The sequence below is a fragment of the Chrysemys picta genome, chromosome 16 (assembly GCF_011386835.1).
Source record: "Chrysemys picta bellii isolate R12L10 chromosome 16, ASM1138683v2, whole genome shotgun sequence".
Lineage (NCBI taxonomy): Eukaryota > Metazoa > Chordata > Testudines > Emydidae > Chrysemys > Chrysemys picta.
The window spans coordinates 20,142,459-20,158,776 of record NC_088806.1 but is presented as its reverse complement, the minus strand read 5'-3'; the positions used below and the strand labels follow the sequence as shown (position 1 = coordinate 20,158,776).

At 48.6% G+C, this 16,318-nt stretch overlaps 1 protein-coding gene across 1 annotated transcript in view; it reads left to right on the top strand.

Moving 5' to 3' along the window:
* ADAMTS8 (ADAM metallopeptidase with thrombospondin type 1 motif 8) overlaps window positions 1–15,727 on the top strand; it is a 31,749-nt gene extending 16,022 nt beyond the window's left edge. The window contains exons 4-9 of the mRNA XM_005303912.4: window positions 947–1,114; window positions 1,846–2,144; window positions 5,019–5,202; window positions 5,768–5,940; window positions 6,052–6,227; window positions 9,063–15,727. Of these exons, the coding sequence (XP_005303969.2) occupies window positions 947–1,114; window positions 1,846–2,144; window positions 5,019–5,202; window positions 5,768–5,940; window positions 6,052–6,227; window positions 9,063–9,795 (1,733 nt within the window). The 3' untranslated portion in view covers window positions 9,796–15,727. The remainder of the gene's footprint in view (window positions 1–946; window positions 1,115–1,845; window positions 2,145–5,018; window positions 5,203–5,767; window positions 5,941–6,051; window positions 6,228–9,062) is intronic.
* The last annotated feature ends 591 nt before the right edge of the window (window positions 15,728–16,318 follow it).

Sequence of the window (16,318 nt, the reverse complement as noted above, 5' to 3'; positions counted from 1 at the left end):
TCTTTATAGCTCCGGCATCTCGGCTCTGAAGTCTCTCTCAAGTCAGGGAGACTGGCAGGGGGCAGTTTAAACTGGAGGGCCAGATCCTCAACTGGTGTAAACTCACACAGCACCATTGTAAACTGGCGTAGCTCCATTGACTTCAATTATTATTATAAATGATGTTTATTATATTAGTATCTAAGGGCCAATCAAGATCAGGGCCCAGCTGTGACAGGTACTGCTCCGAGTGTAGACAGTCCCTGTCCCAAAGAGTTTATCAGCTCAATAGACCAGGCAGACCCAGGGTGGGGGCAGAGGTAATACGCCCAAACAGAGTGAACAAGATGATGGCACCAAACGTCTTTTTTTTCCCCCCGCAGTCAAGCTATGCCAGTTTACATAGCTGAGGATCTGGCCCAAGCACTCCAAACCCTTTTCTTTTTATTCACTGTGGTCCTTTGCACCTGCTCAGACCGGTCTGTGTCCAACACGGGAGATCAGCTCCCATTGTGTAATTCAGATACAGTGGGGGGAAAGATATCGTTGAGCTTTGTTCCTGAGTCTGGTTGGTCGCATTTTGCCACTTGGGATATGATCTTTGGCTCGATCGCTCCTGGGGGAGGAGGCACAAAAAATACAGGGGCACCTCTAAGTTAATGGATGGTGTTGCGGACAGTGGAATCTCCACCTCGCAAGCAAGCACCTTATTGAACATCTGCTTCTTGTGGCAGCACCTGGCTTACGCCTGTCCTAGGTCAGGTGCTCCCCATGGGCCCTCTGTGTTTGGGACTCTCCTGGAAGCCGACGGGGATTCCCCATTCAAACCCGCGACAAGGCTGTCAGCCTGAGAAGGGCGGGAAGTGTCAGAGGCCGGGCAGGGCGTACTCAGAGAGGATGTAGGCTGGTGAGGATGGGAGGAGGGAGGAAGACCGCTTGTTAACATTCAGGTTCTCTCCTCTTCCAGGACACGTGCTCAGCATGCCTCATGACGACTCCAAGACCTGTGAGAGGCTCTTTGGGCCCCTGGGAAAACATCACATGATGGCTCCTTTCTTTGTCCACTTGAACAAGACCCTGCCCTGGTCCCCCTGCAGTGCCATGTACCTCACAGAGTTTCTGGACGGGGGACATGGTAGGAATCAATTCAGTACCCACTGGATGGCTGGGGTTGTTCCAAACCACGGGGACTCAGGCCAGCACAGATCCTCCAGGGCCAGATTTTCAAATGTATTTAGGCACCTAACCTGCTGTGGCACTTTTGAAAATCCCATTCGAGCCCACCAGCCTCCTTAGGTGTCTATATGCCATTGACAATATGGCCCTTTTGATATCCCTGCCTCCTGTTCAGCTGGGTGCACAGACTTCATCTCTAAGGGCTCTTAGGCCAGTCCAAGCACCACGGCAAGTTGGAACGCACAAGCTGGGAAAGGGAGGCAGTGGGCCCTGGCTGACATCTTAGCCAGGCAAAGCCCGAATAGGTCAGAGGCCCCCAAGCGCCCATATCAGTCGTTTACCCACCTGCTTGGCCTATAAACTCTCCGTTACAGACACCATGCACTGGAGTGTCCCCGGTGCACTTTCCTCACTGCTCATCTCTCTTTAACATCCCGCACCCCAGGGGTTATGCTAGGGAAGCAGAGGTGCTGGGGCAGCTTCATGCAGCCAACAGCAGCTGAGGAATTGCTTCACTGGGGGATCCTGACGGCTTAGACGCCCACTGATCAGGGACAGCGTAGGGATAATAAAGTCATCTCTGCCGGACAGCAAGAGAGAATGGAGCTGGCCCCTAGGACCCCAGGGCTATGCCTTAGGTGAATGGTAAACAACTTTATTTCACTCTGCTTTGCCCTGTTCACTGACCAGGTGACTGTCTGCTTGATGCGCCAGCCGAACCCATCGTCCTCCCCACAGACCTTCCAGGCCAACTCGCCATGTACGACCTGGACCGCCAGTGCCAGCAGATCTTCGGCAAGGAGTTCCGGCACTGCCCAAACACCACAGACGAGGACATCTGTGCGCAGCTGTGGTGCAGAATGGACACCAGGGAGCCCCTGTGTCACACCAAAAATGGCAGCTTGCCATGGGCAGACGGTACGCCCTGTGGAGCGGGCAGGCTGTGCTGGGATGGCAGCTGCGTGGCACACGATGCGAGGAAGCCCCAGGTAACAGAATGGCTGATGGGAAAGAGATGATCTGTCTCTACCCGGGTGAAAGAACTATTCACCAAGAATGCGGCTGAAGAGCCGGGCCCTCACCCATGATCTTCCTCTCCACCATCATCTTTAAAAAGCAGTTGAGCTTTAGGTGTTGCCCAGCCTTATCATTATTATGTGTATTGTGGTAGCACTAGGAGCCCAAGTCATGGCCCACGACCCCACTGCGCTAGGTGCTGTACAAACACAGAACAAAAAGACAGCATCTGCCACAAACAGTTTGCCATCTAAGTAGAGTTAATACTTAGCACTTGCATGCATGATTCCTCCTAAGAACCAGGGAAGTCTCGTTAACCCCAGATGCGGAAACTGAGGCAGAGAGCCGACATGACTTGCCCAAGGCCACATGGCAATTCACAAGCAGAGATGGGATTAAAACCTTGAAGTCCTGACTCCCAGCCTCGTGCTCAGACCGCTAGACCCTACTTCCTCATTGCCTACATCCAAGGAGGGTGAACTCAAACACCAAGCAAGTTCTGCCCGCCTCTCAAGGAAGAGACAAGATGAGCAAATACCCTGGGCGTGAGTGTTAACTGCTGATAGTGTCGATGGCCCCGATCCTGCAATCCAGTCTGCTAATGTGGATCCCTGTGGATCACGTTTATGCCAATTAGAATTGGGCTCCTAGACGGCTGGCAATTTATAAATGAAGCACCTCATGTTACAAAATTGGCAGGAGCGTGGGGGCAGTTCCCTTATCTTCATCCATCCTAACCTGTATCCAGGAAGGGCCCATATCTTTTGACTTGCCTGGGGGGGTTTTGTGAATATCTCCTTTGATAGCATGTTACGCTGAGATATTTTTTATTTCAGCCCATGCTGGACAAGGCTAGCTCATAGATTAACTCTGCAGTGAATTTCATTATGGTTTGCGCTGGTCTGAACTAGACTGAGCAGATTGTCCTTGTGCCTTTGAGTCATTTCCTTTCCCCGCGGGGAACGTACATGGAAATCAACTAGTTCTGAATCAGGGCCCAGTGCAGCCAAGTATTTAAACACGAGCTTAACTGTAAGCACGTGAATAGGTTCATTAAAGTTGATCGTGCTTAAAGATAAGCAGGTGCATAAGGGCTTTGATAGATCAGGGCCTCCAGCCAGCACTGTTAGGAAGCAACATATGGGGTCATTTTACTGGTGCTTTAGTCCTTTATTTGCCCTCCATATTTACATGACAGGATCAATGTCAGGATAAAAATCACGAGGCTGAGTCATAATTCACAACAGTTTTCCTCTGGTGTGATTCCTCCGGCCTTCGTGACCTTGCTACTGAGCACAGGGGCTACGAACTGAGGAGAGAACACCTCTCCTATTGTGCCAAAGCATCGCAGCTTTACTCCTTTAACTGTGAGTTTCCTGTCCTTTGTGGGCTCCTGCTGCTACCATAGCGATCTTTTAATGTGCAAACAATCATATTTATGTTACCCCCCCCCTTGCTGCTCACTGTTTGCTTTCTGCACTTCACGAGGGACGTGGACTGCTCAGTTCCACTTGGGCACCACAGGTTTGTTTCCTGGCTGGTTCTCCCGTGATGCTGCAAGGTTTGGGTTGCAAACGCCACAGGGGATGTTTAAACCTCAACCAGAGCATAGTGGCTTGGCTGCATTTTTAAAAGAATATTTCTACCTCCATCAGGTTTTGTACGACACCTTTTTGTCATATTTATCTAATTAGAAATTAACACTACCACCTACCCCGTGCGCCCTGCAGCAACACACCGACTGACCGATAAACACGCTGTAACTTAACCTCTAGGCTCTTCAATGGCCTGCCACCATCAGCAGCGCAGTGCCGAGCACAAAATGAACCCAAAGCCCAGCCATGACTTATTCTCCCTCTCTCTGTCAATTCCCATTGGGTGACACCTGCCCTTATTGGCCTTAATGGCAGAACTCCCATTGATACCAGTGGGGCCAAGTTTTCACCCATGGACTTCAATAGATGCTCATCCCCTCTGAGAGTCAAGCCCTAAGCCCTGTACAAGGTTGAAAGGGACAATGACAGCTGCCTGAAGGACGGGAGCTTGACCTACTCTAGGAGTGGTCCAGGCCCCTAGTTTGGGCCCCGGTTCTGCTCCATGTTCAGCCAGGGATGGTTGTTACAGCACATCACCGGCTTCTCTTCTGGTGTGGAATGTGATGGCTCAGAGGCTCTGGTGAGCTGCCAGAGGGCAGGGGCTCTGGAGGCGAGGGCCTTCCCCTGCGTCGGGCCTGCCACCGGCTGTGCGAAGTTTAAACCCTGGAGCCAACGTCACGAGCGACCCCACCCGGCTGAACTCTGCTGGCGGTGTGGCGAGGGAGGTGGCCTGGGTCTCAGGCTTATGGTTGAGTTTTGCAAAGCCAACTTGGGGATTTGCGTGCCCAACTCCCAGTCACTTCAGTGGGGAAAAGGGGGCACAAATAGCAGTTAGGGGCCTAACTCCTATTGAGAGCTCGGCACCTACCTGCCATTTGTGCCTTGGAAAAATTTCCCCCATGTCCTTTCGGCAGCTTGGAAAAACTCAGCCTAAACGGACAAGCCTATCTTTGGCACCCAGAACCCTTTTGAACGTCCCACAAATGGCCTCTCTAGTGGGTAGTGCATTGGACTGGGACTCAGGAGAGCTGGCTTCTGTTCCTGGCTTGGCCGCTGGCCTAACGCTTGGGCAAGTCACTTCCCTCCCTGTGCCTCAGTTTCCCCATGTGTATAATGGAGATGATCTGCTTTGTAAAGCACTTTGAGAGCTACTGCTGAAAAGCACTAGATAAGAGCTAAGGGTTCTTACTGATTTCTTTCATTGCCATAACGAGAGCCTTCCGTAACAGAATCCTTTGCAATGTCTTGCAGCCCGTGGTGGATGGGAACTGGGGCCCCTGGAGCCCGTGGGGAGCCTGTTCCAGGACGTGCGGAGGAGGAGTGCACTTCTCGTACCGGGACTGCAACGACCCCGCACCTCAGAACGGTGGAAAATACTGCGAGGGTCAGAGAGCCAAATATCAGTCATGCCGCACAGAGGAATGCCCACCGGACGGTAATCCACTGTTTGCAAGTCACACTACCCTCCGCACAATATCCCTGGCTCCGTCTGCAGACGCTCCAGAGAGAACGGCCGGGTAATGGGTTTCCCAGCGGGGGAGCTCAGGCGGATGTGAAAGGAGCCATTGTACAGCTATCGATATAATTTACGAGGCATTATTTATGGCAGCAGCCTGTCTGCTGAGATCTGACTGCCAGGCGCTGCTGGAGACAGGGAGGGCTCTGTCTGCCACTGAGACAATCAGAGTATCCCTCACCCAGATTCTGGAGGTAGCACACGGCCTTCCATCCCAAACCTACCAGAAGGTTTATTTACCAAAACCACTCCTTCCCAGTCACCGTTTCCCCAAGAGCCATTGGCAGGTTAATTGGCCACAGTCTTCTGGCAGGGGTATCCACCCAGCTACCAGCTCCACCAGGGTCTAGTGGTGAGACTTGCAGTGTGCATGCATGGATGAGCAGCAAGCCTAGCTCACTGACCGGATGCCGTTTGTAATATTTCAGGCAAGTCATTCATTGCCCTTGGGTTGCTGTCGGGTCACATTTCCCCTTCCTTTCAGGGAAGAGCTTTAGAGAGCAGCAGTGCGCAAAGTACAACAGCTACAACTTCACAGATCTGGACGGGAATCTGCTGGAGTGGCTCCCCAAGTATTCTGGGGTGTCCCCCCGGGACCGTTGCAAGCTCTTTTGCCGAGCCAGAGGGAGGAGCGAATTCAAAGTATTTGAGGCCAAAGTAAGACACTTGCCTTTAATTATTATTGTCCTTACCTGGAATATAACTGGATGAAAGGCCCCAGCTGGGGTCATGGAACTGTCTCATTATTATCTGCTTCTTCTGGCCCAGGTGATCGATGGGACGTTGTGTGGGCCAGAGACCCTCTCCATCTGCGTCCATGGGCAGTGCATCAAGGCTGGCTGTGACCACGTGGTTGGCTCCTCCAAGAAGCTGGACAAGTGTGGGGTGTGCGGTGGCAATGGGTCGACATGCAGGAAAATATCCGGCTCACTCAACAGATCCAAGTAAGTCCTGGGGAGGTTGAAGCCTGGTATTCCGGGGGGTGATGGAAGGAGATGATCGTAGCATAAAGGTGGCACCAAGTGAGAGAGGTTTGTCTCTCCTGGTGATGTTTTTGGAGCAGCGGCTTTCACCCCATAATGATCCTGCCCCTTGCAGGATCGAACCCCCAAACAACCTGAAAACTCCGGACGGATGCTCTTAGAGGGCCTGATTCTACATCATTCCAGCTAATTAAAGCGTTGCAGGATCAAGTTCAGAGAGAAAACGGGTTTAAACATCCAACATAGTCACTGTTTCCAAGGCTCTTTCCCTGGGGGCCAAATACTGGACTTCAGTGGAGCTCCACTGACCTACAGCAGCTCAGAATCCAGCCTCTGAACCGATTCTTCTCTCTAGCTACACCTCTGAAACTTCATTGACGTTAATGCATTCAAACAGGGGGTAGCAGAGGGAAGAATACACCCACACGTTCCTAAACACGTATTTCCTTACACAGACAACCAGCAGCATGTCAGATGTTTACAATGATTTCAGATTTAATAATCCAGGTGACTCTTCCCCGTTTGTTTTAATTTTTACTCTTGAATCAGTTTGGACAGTGAAACCAGACCCAGTCAGGCTCACCTTTTGTCTCTTGTCTGTTACCCTTTCTGATTCTCCTGCGCTATCTAAGTGCTGCAATGTTGTGGATGCCAAAACTGCAGGAAAAACTTTATATATATATTTAAAAAAAAAAATACCTCTTAACATTAACTTTTAAATGTATCATGAAATTATTAAGGTTTGCAAAAACAATTCTCACACACACACACACACACACACTCTCTCTCTCTCTCTCTTAGAACCTAAACTACCTGTCAGTCAGGCAGATTCTGACCTCATTTGCACTCGGATAAATCAGGCATAACTCTATCAGTTTCCATAATGTTAACCTGGATGTACACTAGTGTAATTGGGCTCAGAATCCAGGAAAGTGACCCTGTAATGTTTGTTATCTCTGCCCCAAACTCCATGAAACTTCTGCAAAGTTTATTCCTTATGTAACCTAAGCCGTGCCTGTTGCTTCAAACGTTATCTGGTGCCGCTACCATGTGCTTGGTGCTCTACCAGGCACCAATAAAAAAGTCAGTCCCTGCCCTGCGGTGTTTACAGTCTAAGCTCAGAGGTTGAATTTCACCAGTGTGCAGTGGGCCAGCATAAGACCTATGCCATGCTTAAATGTCTCAGTGATCTTGTGCTGGCCTGACACATGGGCGAGTTTTGTTGTCTGGGCCAGAGCCTAAAGATGGTATAAATCCATGTAGTGCCACTAACCTCAATAGAACTGTGGCAATTTGTACCAGCTGAAGAGCTGGCCCTTTGTGTTTACGGGTTAAACTCCAAGCAGAATAATGCTAGCCATCGGAGTCCAATATAAAAGACTTCTTGGAAAGAAGTATTGGGAGCATAAGCTTTCGTGGGTAAGAATCCACAAAAGTTTATGCTCCCAATACTTCTGTTAGTCTTAAAGGTGCCACAGGACCCTCTGTTGCTTTTTACAGATTCAGACTAACACGGCTACCCCTGTGATTCTTGGAAACAGAGTAACAAAGGGCTGAGAGATCAAATTCCATGTGGCGAGATTACTCCCGGGGTCAAATTAGATTTCCTAAATGGTTTCCTTCCAGGGAACACAATGAATGGAACTTCCATTTGCCAATGAATTGCTTGTGGTTGACTAAAGAGAGATTAACATGGTCATGACAGCCAAAAGGATTTAACCTACAAGAGATCCTATTAAGATCAGGGTTAAGGATGCCAGCACAACTGACAGCAAAATTCGACCCTAAGGCTTTGTTCCAAAATACTCTATGCATAACTGCCAGCCACAACACAAGCCCTTGAAACGCTTTGTGTAAATATTCCTGTCAGCTACAGGTGCTGACTTGTGCCAGGTGCTGGATTCTAGTGTGTTGCCTCACACATGTCACAAATGATCATTATTGTTTGCTCAGCACAGACAATGTACAAGGCACAAAGACAGACAGTCCCTGACTTAAAGGCCTTTTAGTCCATAGCCATGACTCAGTGCTCACACTGCAGTCCCTAGGCCCCTGCATACTCCACGATTCTACAGCGACACAATTTGCCATGGAATCCAGCCCAGCGGCAAAACTGCGCTCCAGAATCGGATTTCATTTTTTTAAAACTCAGTTGCTATCTCTGATGGTTGCAAAGAAAACCTTTCAAACGTAAACCAAGTGCAACCAATGTGGAGAGATACCTGCTTGAATCTGCAGATGGCCTGGAAAAAATAGCTCAAAGAGGTGTGAACTGCCCCACTCATCTCACAAGAGATGTTAACTCTGAAACCTAAAGAGGACAATATAAACATCAATATCAGTAACTGCTTAACTGCTGATTGTTTTAGCAGAAACATCCAGCCAGTGTTCTTATCCTATAGTTCCAAACTGTCACTGATCCCTCCCCAGGTACCAAAAGCCCCAGCTGCCTCGTGCCCAGCTGTCAAAACCCTCCTCTGTGTCTGTGATGAGGTCCCAATGCAGATCTGAGCTTCCAGAACAAAACTCTGCAGCCCCACTGCAATGTAAAAATTTAGGGGCAGTGTAAAATAAAGGGAATTTCATATCAAAATAAATAACTGATTGCACTGCTCATTTTCACATTTTGTTCAGAAAAACCCTCCCGTTTAACATTTATCGGAGGCTGTCACAGAATTTTCCATCCATGGCACTGGAGTGCCGATTAGGTCAAGCTTGTCACAGGCAATATGCTATCCCATCCCTGTACTAATTTGTAAGTTCAGGATGATAACCATCTCCTCTTGATCCACGCAGGTATGGATATAATGACATCGTCACGATCCCTGCTGGAGCTACCAACATTGATATCAAACAACGCAGCCACCGAGGGGTCCGTCACGATGGAAACTACCTGGCTTTGAGAACCCTGGACGGCAAGTACCTCCTGAATGGAGACTTTGCCATTTCAGCCATGGAGCAAGACCTCCTGGTGAAGGGGACAATCCTGAAGTACAGCGGCTCTCTGACGACTCTGGAGCGGCTCCAGAGCTTCCGGCAGCTTCCGGAATCTCTCACTGTCCAACTGCTGACCGTCTCCAGTGAGGTCTTCCCGCCCAAGGTGAAGTACACTTTCTTCCTCCCCAAGGACATCCCCTTTAGCAAGCAGAAGGTCAAGGAAAAGAAATCAGCCAACATTATCCAGCCCATGCTGACCTCGCAGTGGGTTATGGGAGACTGGTCCGAGTGCTCCAAAACCTGCGGCTCTGGCTGGCAGAGGCGAACGGTGGAATGCCGGGATGTGGAGGGCCAGGCCTCCACCACCTGCGACAAGGCTCTGAAGCCTGAGGACATCAAGCCCTGCGGCGACCTCCCGTGCCCCATTTGGCGTGTCGGCCCCTGGTCGCCGTGCTCCCGAACTTGCGGCGAGGGAGTGCGGACGCGGAGCGCCGCCTGCATTGACTATGCAGGAAAGATCGTAGCCCCTGAGAAATGCAGCTTGCCCCCGCCCCAGGCAGCGACCGCTGCCTGCGTACTGCAAGAATGCTGAGCCAGGACAGGCCTAGTGCATCGGAGACGCATAACGTAGCCAACTACTAACCAGACCAGACCTGGCTTGGCAAGTCAAGCAGGGACGTAGGTTTAAAAGTGAACGTGCACTAATTGACCTGAGCAGGCCCCCGGGGGCAGACCTGCTTGGAAGACTCTTTTCTGGTTCCATCCCCCGCCAATAGACATCTACCTCAGAGGGGGCAGAAAATAGTCCGGGGGAAAGGAGGAGTCCAGTGATTTATTTTTACTGGTCAATAGCAGATGAATTTTAATTTAAGGAGCGAGTAATCCTATTCTAGGCTATTTCCCAAAAGGATGACCTGAGTTTCAGCCATGCCCACCCATTCTCCTTCATTATTTACCATATGTGGCCTGAGAGACTCATCTGCAGGGAGGCTGAGGGGTAGGATAGCTGCACCCCCTGGCTTGAAGGGGTTTCCATTACGTTCAGGGTTTACAATTTGGTTCAATGGCTCTCAGCACCCCCACTATACAAATTGTTCCAGCACCCCTGAGTTTAACACAGGTTTGTTTGTTTTTTCAACCTGTATGGGATGAAGGGCCTGATCCTGCCGCCATTACTCAGGTAGAATTCCCAATCTCTTCAGTAAAGACTGTGGGAGCAGAAGCCTTAAACATGACCTTATACTAATTTGGCAAATTCCATTAGGGTTCGTTACTACAGAGGGGTTTAAGCTGCACAATTTGGCCCCTCTGCCCTGTCCCAACTTCAGTGGTGTTCGGACCTGGGGCTTTGGTTCAGCCCATTTGAAGCCGGGCCCCTTTGCCAAACTTCTGTGGATCGTGGCTCCGATTTCGGTCCCCTTTGTCCCAAAGTTTGGGGGTGTTTGGATCCAGGGGGCTTGTTCAGGGCCATCTCTATTCTTAGATGGTTATATACAACCATCCACCATCTGAACAGATGAAAGGAGAGGGGACAAAGTCGGTCCATTAGTGGTGCACAAATGCAGTGGAAGCCCCGTGGAAAGTCAGCCTGCAAAGTCAAACCCAGCATTGCACGTGTCCATCTGAACCTTTCCGACTTGTCTCTCTCAGTTAGCCTGCACAGACAACCAGTGAACCGTTGCAGGAGGCAGAGTGTTGTGAGTAGGGGACCGAGCTCCAGCTACTCCTGAGTCTAAAGGACACTAATTCCTTTATGCAGCCTTAGATGAGTCACTTAACCTCAATTTCCTCAGCTGTAAAACGGGGCTATTGGCACTACCCTGATTCACAGGATGTCATGAGGATTAGCTGATGATTGTACAGTGCTTTGAAGGTGAAGAGCGAAATGTTTATTGCATGATATAAGCTAGATGCTGCATCTCAACTATGCCCTGTCTCCTGACCAGGAGGGTGCGAGCTAGTGTTTCCTTGCGCATGGAAACCCTCCTCGATTTTCAGTCAATTCTCCCACCACTTTGCCCTAGTATTGTCCTCCATCTGACCAGTCCTGACCAGGACATCTAAAACAGCTTCTCCCAAGGCTGGAGTCTTTTTTTTTTTCCTAGCAGGGATTGCTGCCAGAGCTAAGTAACACAGCCAGCTCTTCTCTCTCTCCGACCCAGATGTTGTCTGTCCCCAGTGCAGACATCTGGCCAGTCTCTGAACTTTCACCTTTTGAAGCAAGCTCCCTGTGCTACACATCCGGTGAGACTGATCAGACCTGGCAGCAGCCTCTGTCTTTAGGGAAAATGTGCAAATTTACTTTTCATCAAAGTTTCTCAATAGGGGAGCCTCATATTACCCAGAAGTTCCATTTTCTTATGCCCCTACCTTGGGGACTCCCAAGCATCTTTCTCCCTTTTGATGCTCTCACACTCTCTCTCTCATGTGTACGGCTTCCATTTAATTGTTGGAAACAAACCCCAGCGAACTAAAGAGATCTCCATTTGTCGGTCTCTCTCTCTGCCTGTCTCATGTGTGTCCTTTTCTAATTAGGACTGGGTGACCCTCCTGGAGGATAAGATTCTGTGATCATTGAAAACTATTTGGGGGAGGGGAGGGGTTCTCAAACCTATTGACCCTATTTTCCCTGTATTTTAATTCTAGGTTTTTCTAGCTAAAGCAAAGCCTGTACTATAGGGAGGGGCATGCCAGCATTTCCCCATCGGAACAGTGGTGAGAGCAGGTTACTAGGAGGCAGGATTCCTCGGGTCTGTTCCTGACTTTGCAGCTGTTTTCTGACCTCGGGGAAATCACTTCTGTTCTCTGTACCTGTGGCTACGTCTACACTGTGACACCGAGTCTCCGAGCCTAGGTCAATTGACTCACCGGGATTGGCTGTGGGGCTGCAAATAGCAACCTAGAGGTTTGGGCTCGGGCTGGAGCCCAGGCTCTAAGATCCACCCCCCTTGTAGGGTCCCTGAGCCCGAATGTCTACGCTGCAATTTTTAGCCCCGCAGCCTGAGCCCTGAGAGCCCAAATCAGCTGACGCAGGCTAGCTGCCCTGCAGCCATGCCGCAGGCCTTTTATCTGTATAGGAGAGGCCTGGCCGAGGTCAGCTCCTTAAAGGTCAGCAACGTATTGTTACAGAATGAGAGTATTTGATGAGGCCGGGAGGAAGCTATTTTAGCCACAGATGTCAGCAGGGAGGGCGCACGGAGTGGGTGGGCGGCTGCAGAGCCCTTGTAAGAGCCATTCTTTTATTTATTTATTTCGTCGTTGTTACTCTTCTTATGCCAGAAATTGACTCATGCATCTTTGACCTGCTGCTCCTCCTGGGGCTGGCACTCCATGCAGAATGTGCTCTGGCAACCTCATTAGGGGTGTGCCCCAAGACAGCCTCCACAGTGGGGTCACCCTTTTTTCCTGCAGTCGGTGACCTTTCAAACTAAAGCTGCTACATGTGCTGCTGCTATGGGGCTCCCCGGCCTTTACCCACTCCCTGCATAGACTAGAGTTAACATGCCGCTAGCTTGGCCCATGTGAAAGGGAGACCCTTGCCTGGGGCCCCATTAAACAGCCACGCCAAGGAAAAAGGGAAGGGGGTTGACCCTTCCACCTTGGAATCAGGGCCGGCTCCAGGGTTTTGGCCGCCCCAAGCAGCCAAAAAAAAAAAAAAGCCGCGATCGCGATCTGCGGCGACAATTCGGCGGGAGGTCCTTTGCTCCGAGCAGGAGTGAGGGACCGTCCGCCGAATTGCCGCCGAACAGCTGGACCTGCCGCCCCTCTCCGGAGTGGCCGCCCCAAGCACCTGCTTGGTAAGCTGGTGCCTGGAGCCGGCCCTGCTTGGAATGGAGTTGGGACAGTGAAAGAGAAGCCCGTTTTGTTCATCTTGAATAAAGAATAGTCTGCCTGCTGGCTGCACCGTATTTAATGTAAGGGGCAGTAGGAATAGAAGTGCTAAAACCAACAGTTTGGTTCTTCAGTTAAACTCTAGCACTTTCTTTTAGGAAATCTAGCTAGCTCGCTCGAAGGTGTGTGGTTAAATCCTCGGGTTGCATTTGAATATCTCAACCAGTATCTCAATACTGGGCTGACCCAAAATCCCAGATCCGAAAGCTCCTGATTTAGGGGTTCAAAATCCAGATCCAAAAGTGTGGCCTATTCAACCTTGGGGGTTGGATCTAGACCCTTACAAAGAGAGGTTTGAGCTTTGAACTCTTATCAGAAGTTGGAGTAAGGAGGGTTGGGTCCTACCCACGTCTTAATAAGAACTGACCCAAACCTGAGCTGAACCCAGATAGAACCTTAGCACTGCTGCCTCTTCATTTCTAGATTCTGGGGGCAGATGTGCTAAAATACCATGAGAAAGGCTGTTTGCACCAGGAATCTTTCCAGAAAGCCAGTCCTCACTAGACATCTAGCTTAATTTTGAAGACCTAGAACATTCAGGCCCTGATCTTCCTCCAGCAGGATATGGATAACTGCCACTGAAGCCCAGTGAAGTTTTTCTTATCCTGGGGGTTTAGCTGAAGGGAAGAGAAGACCCCTGCTGATCTGGTTGTTTCCTTTAATCAAACTACTGAATTTCATTTTTGCTCTCCTCCAGACATGTTGGGAAATCTTTACAAATCCTCATTGGCTTCTTTCAGGACGCAGTGACTCATGGGTTTCTCACCTTCCCTTTGCTGATCTGAGAATGTGTATGCAGAGCAGGTCATGAACTCAATAGTGCCCTCCTCCAATATCATTTTATCGGCATGTTACACAATATATAAAATGGTCGGACCCGAGCCAGAGGGTGCACGTCAGGGTCCAGACTTTGAAAAAGTTCACAGCGTGAAGAATCCAGAATTTCTATTAGGCCCCTTTTATGGAGGTAATGGACAGCTGCAAAGTTTGGATCCAGCACTGAATTTTCCCAGAGTTTGAGGTTCAATTCAGGCCTCTCTAATGAACACACACAGAACGCTGCTCTAGCTCCAGGAATTTAAACCATCTCACACGCTCCAACAAATAGTTGGATGCTGAAGTCATGCTTTCTTGCTTTGGTATTTTTTTTCCTTCACATGTGTGAGTGTTTAACTCAAAAGCAACTATGTGTCTTTTCTCCAAGGTTGTAGTGCCCATTTGAGATAGGTCAGAAATTGCAGTCTGAGATTTCCCTGAGATTGTGCCAAGGAAAACATATGCACTAATAATGAAGCCCACACTGGTGTCAAGCAAGCAGAGAGACCTCCTCCATTCACGTCCATGGCGCAGTTCATTAGCTAGAACTTCTTGCATGTGCAAGTTCCCAGTTACAGACAAATCCCAATCAGCATGATATTTTTGATTAACTCCCCAATTGCTTTCTAGCTCTGCTTGTGTTCCCCTTAGTCCTAAATAGTGTAAGAGGACTCTTCGTCCCCAGTTCAGTAAGGTACTGAAGAGCACATCTGGCATTAAGCATGTGAGTAGTCCAATGGACTTCAAATGAGTTTAAAGTTAAGCATGGGTTTAAGTGATTCGCTGGATCATGAGGGGGAGAATGCATCTGTGGTATATAAAGCTCTGTTGAAAAAATACTGTGGTGTTTTGCTGTATTGGTCCCTGATATGGAAGTAACATTATAGCAAGCATTTGCACTGGTACTGTTGTTTTATATTCAGCACAGGCCTGTGTCTCTAAGCTTGAAGTGGGAATTCTTTACAGCAGCTGCATTCCTGCTACTGAGGGTTAATAGTTTAACGCCAGCATGTGAGGTCCAGCCCTGACCACTGAAAAGTAAAGCTAACCTCGAGGTGACAAGGGCAGGAAACCTGCCAGTTTCTCATTCACGCCAATGTCAATCCTATTTTAAGCAGACCTTTTTGGTCTCTTGTTCTCACTCTTCTAGTTACTGTAGATTGAGATTCGCTCTCAGCACAAAATTTGGATCAGGATCAGAACTTCTTTATGGGGTGTTTTGATCCCGGGCATTGGGGCCCAGGTCTGATACATACATTTCACTGGGTGATGATTGTTTTGGAATTCCTGACCTATCCTTCTCTTAGAAACATGTAGCATTTATGGTGATGTAAGTCAAATAAGTTATATATAGGAGATATATATATAGAGAGAGATGTATATATGTTTCCCTTCAGTGAAGGATTGTAGCAGTGTACTGAGCCTCTTCTGTAAAATATTTATTATGAATATTTGTTTTGTACAGTAGCTGTCTGAAAAGAAGGTGTGACCATTTGTGTTTTAAGATGATGCTGCTGTCCTCCCCCATCCTACACCCGCAGTGGAGTTTTGGGGGAGGAAATCTCGCTAATCTTTCTAATTGCTTAGTTACACAACTGGTATCTCACTACTGTTTGGTGTGCAAATCAGGACGCGATTTCCAATCAAGCTTTGTAATCATAACAAACCAATAGAAATAAACGTTCTAATTTTATTTTAACAAAGAAACATTTTCTTGTTTTATCCTGGGTTTTGTTTTGTTCTGTTAATCTTTGAAAATGGATAGTCCAATTGTAATGCTAGCCTTTATCTCTTAATAAAGGACTTCCTGGAAATTACCACATTGTCAGTTTTTGTTTTCCACTGGTTAGATTTGGTTTCATGAATACTTTCCTCTGTGTGTTTTATATGTCGCCTTATTTCTGATCCTTGCTTTACCTTTTTTTATGTAACTTTTCAGAAATGTCTCTCTGGATTTTAAACTAACGAAACAAAACATTACGATAGGAGGCTGTCAAAATAAATCTGTGAGAAATCGTGGAGTTGTTTACATTTTGCAGGTTGCTTATGCTGTGTTAGTAGGTACTGCAGAACTCTGTGACTTATTAGACCTGAGAAGAAATATGCTCTAGTGGTTAAAATAGGGGGACCGCTGTGTTCTTCATTTAACTCTGCCGCCAAATGAATTACTCAGCATTTATATTGGTGTCAGAGAGAGCAGAATTTGGCCCTTATTGTTATAAATGTAGCATCATCCTCTAAAAATACAGCTGTTAAAGTTTGGCACTTCTGACGCCATATTAGGTGGCAAACTTATCTGGATGTATGGACTGAGTTTAGAGGGCGTCTCACTTCATATAATATAGCTGGTTTGCCTTTCTCAGGGAACATGTTAGCTGGATTCCCTCTACCTTCCCTTAAATGACTTA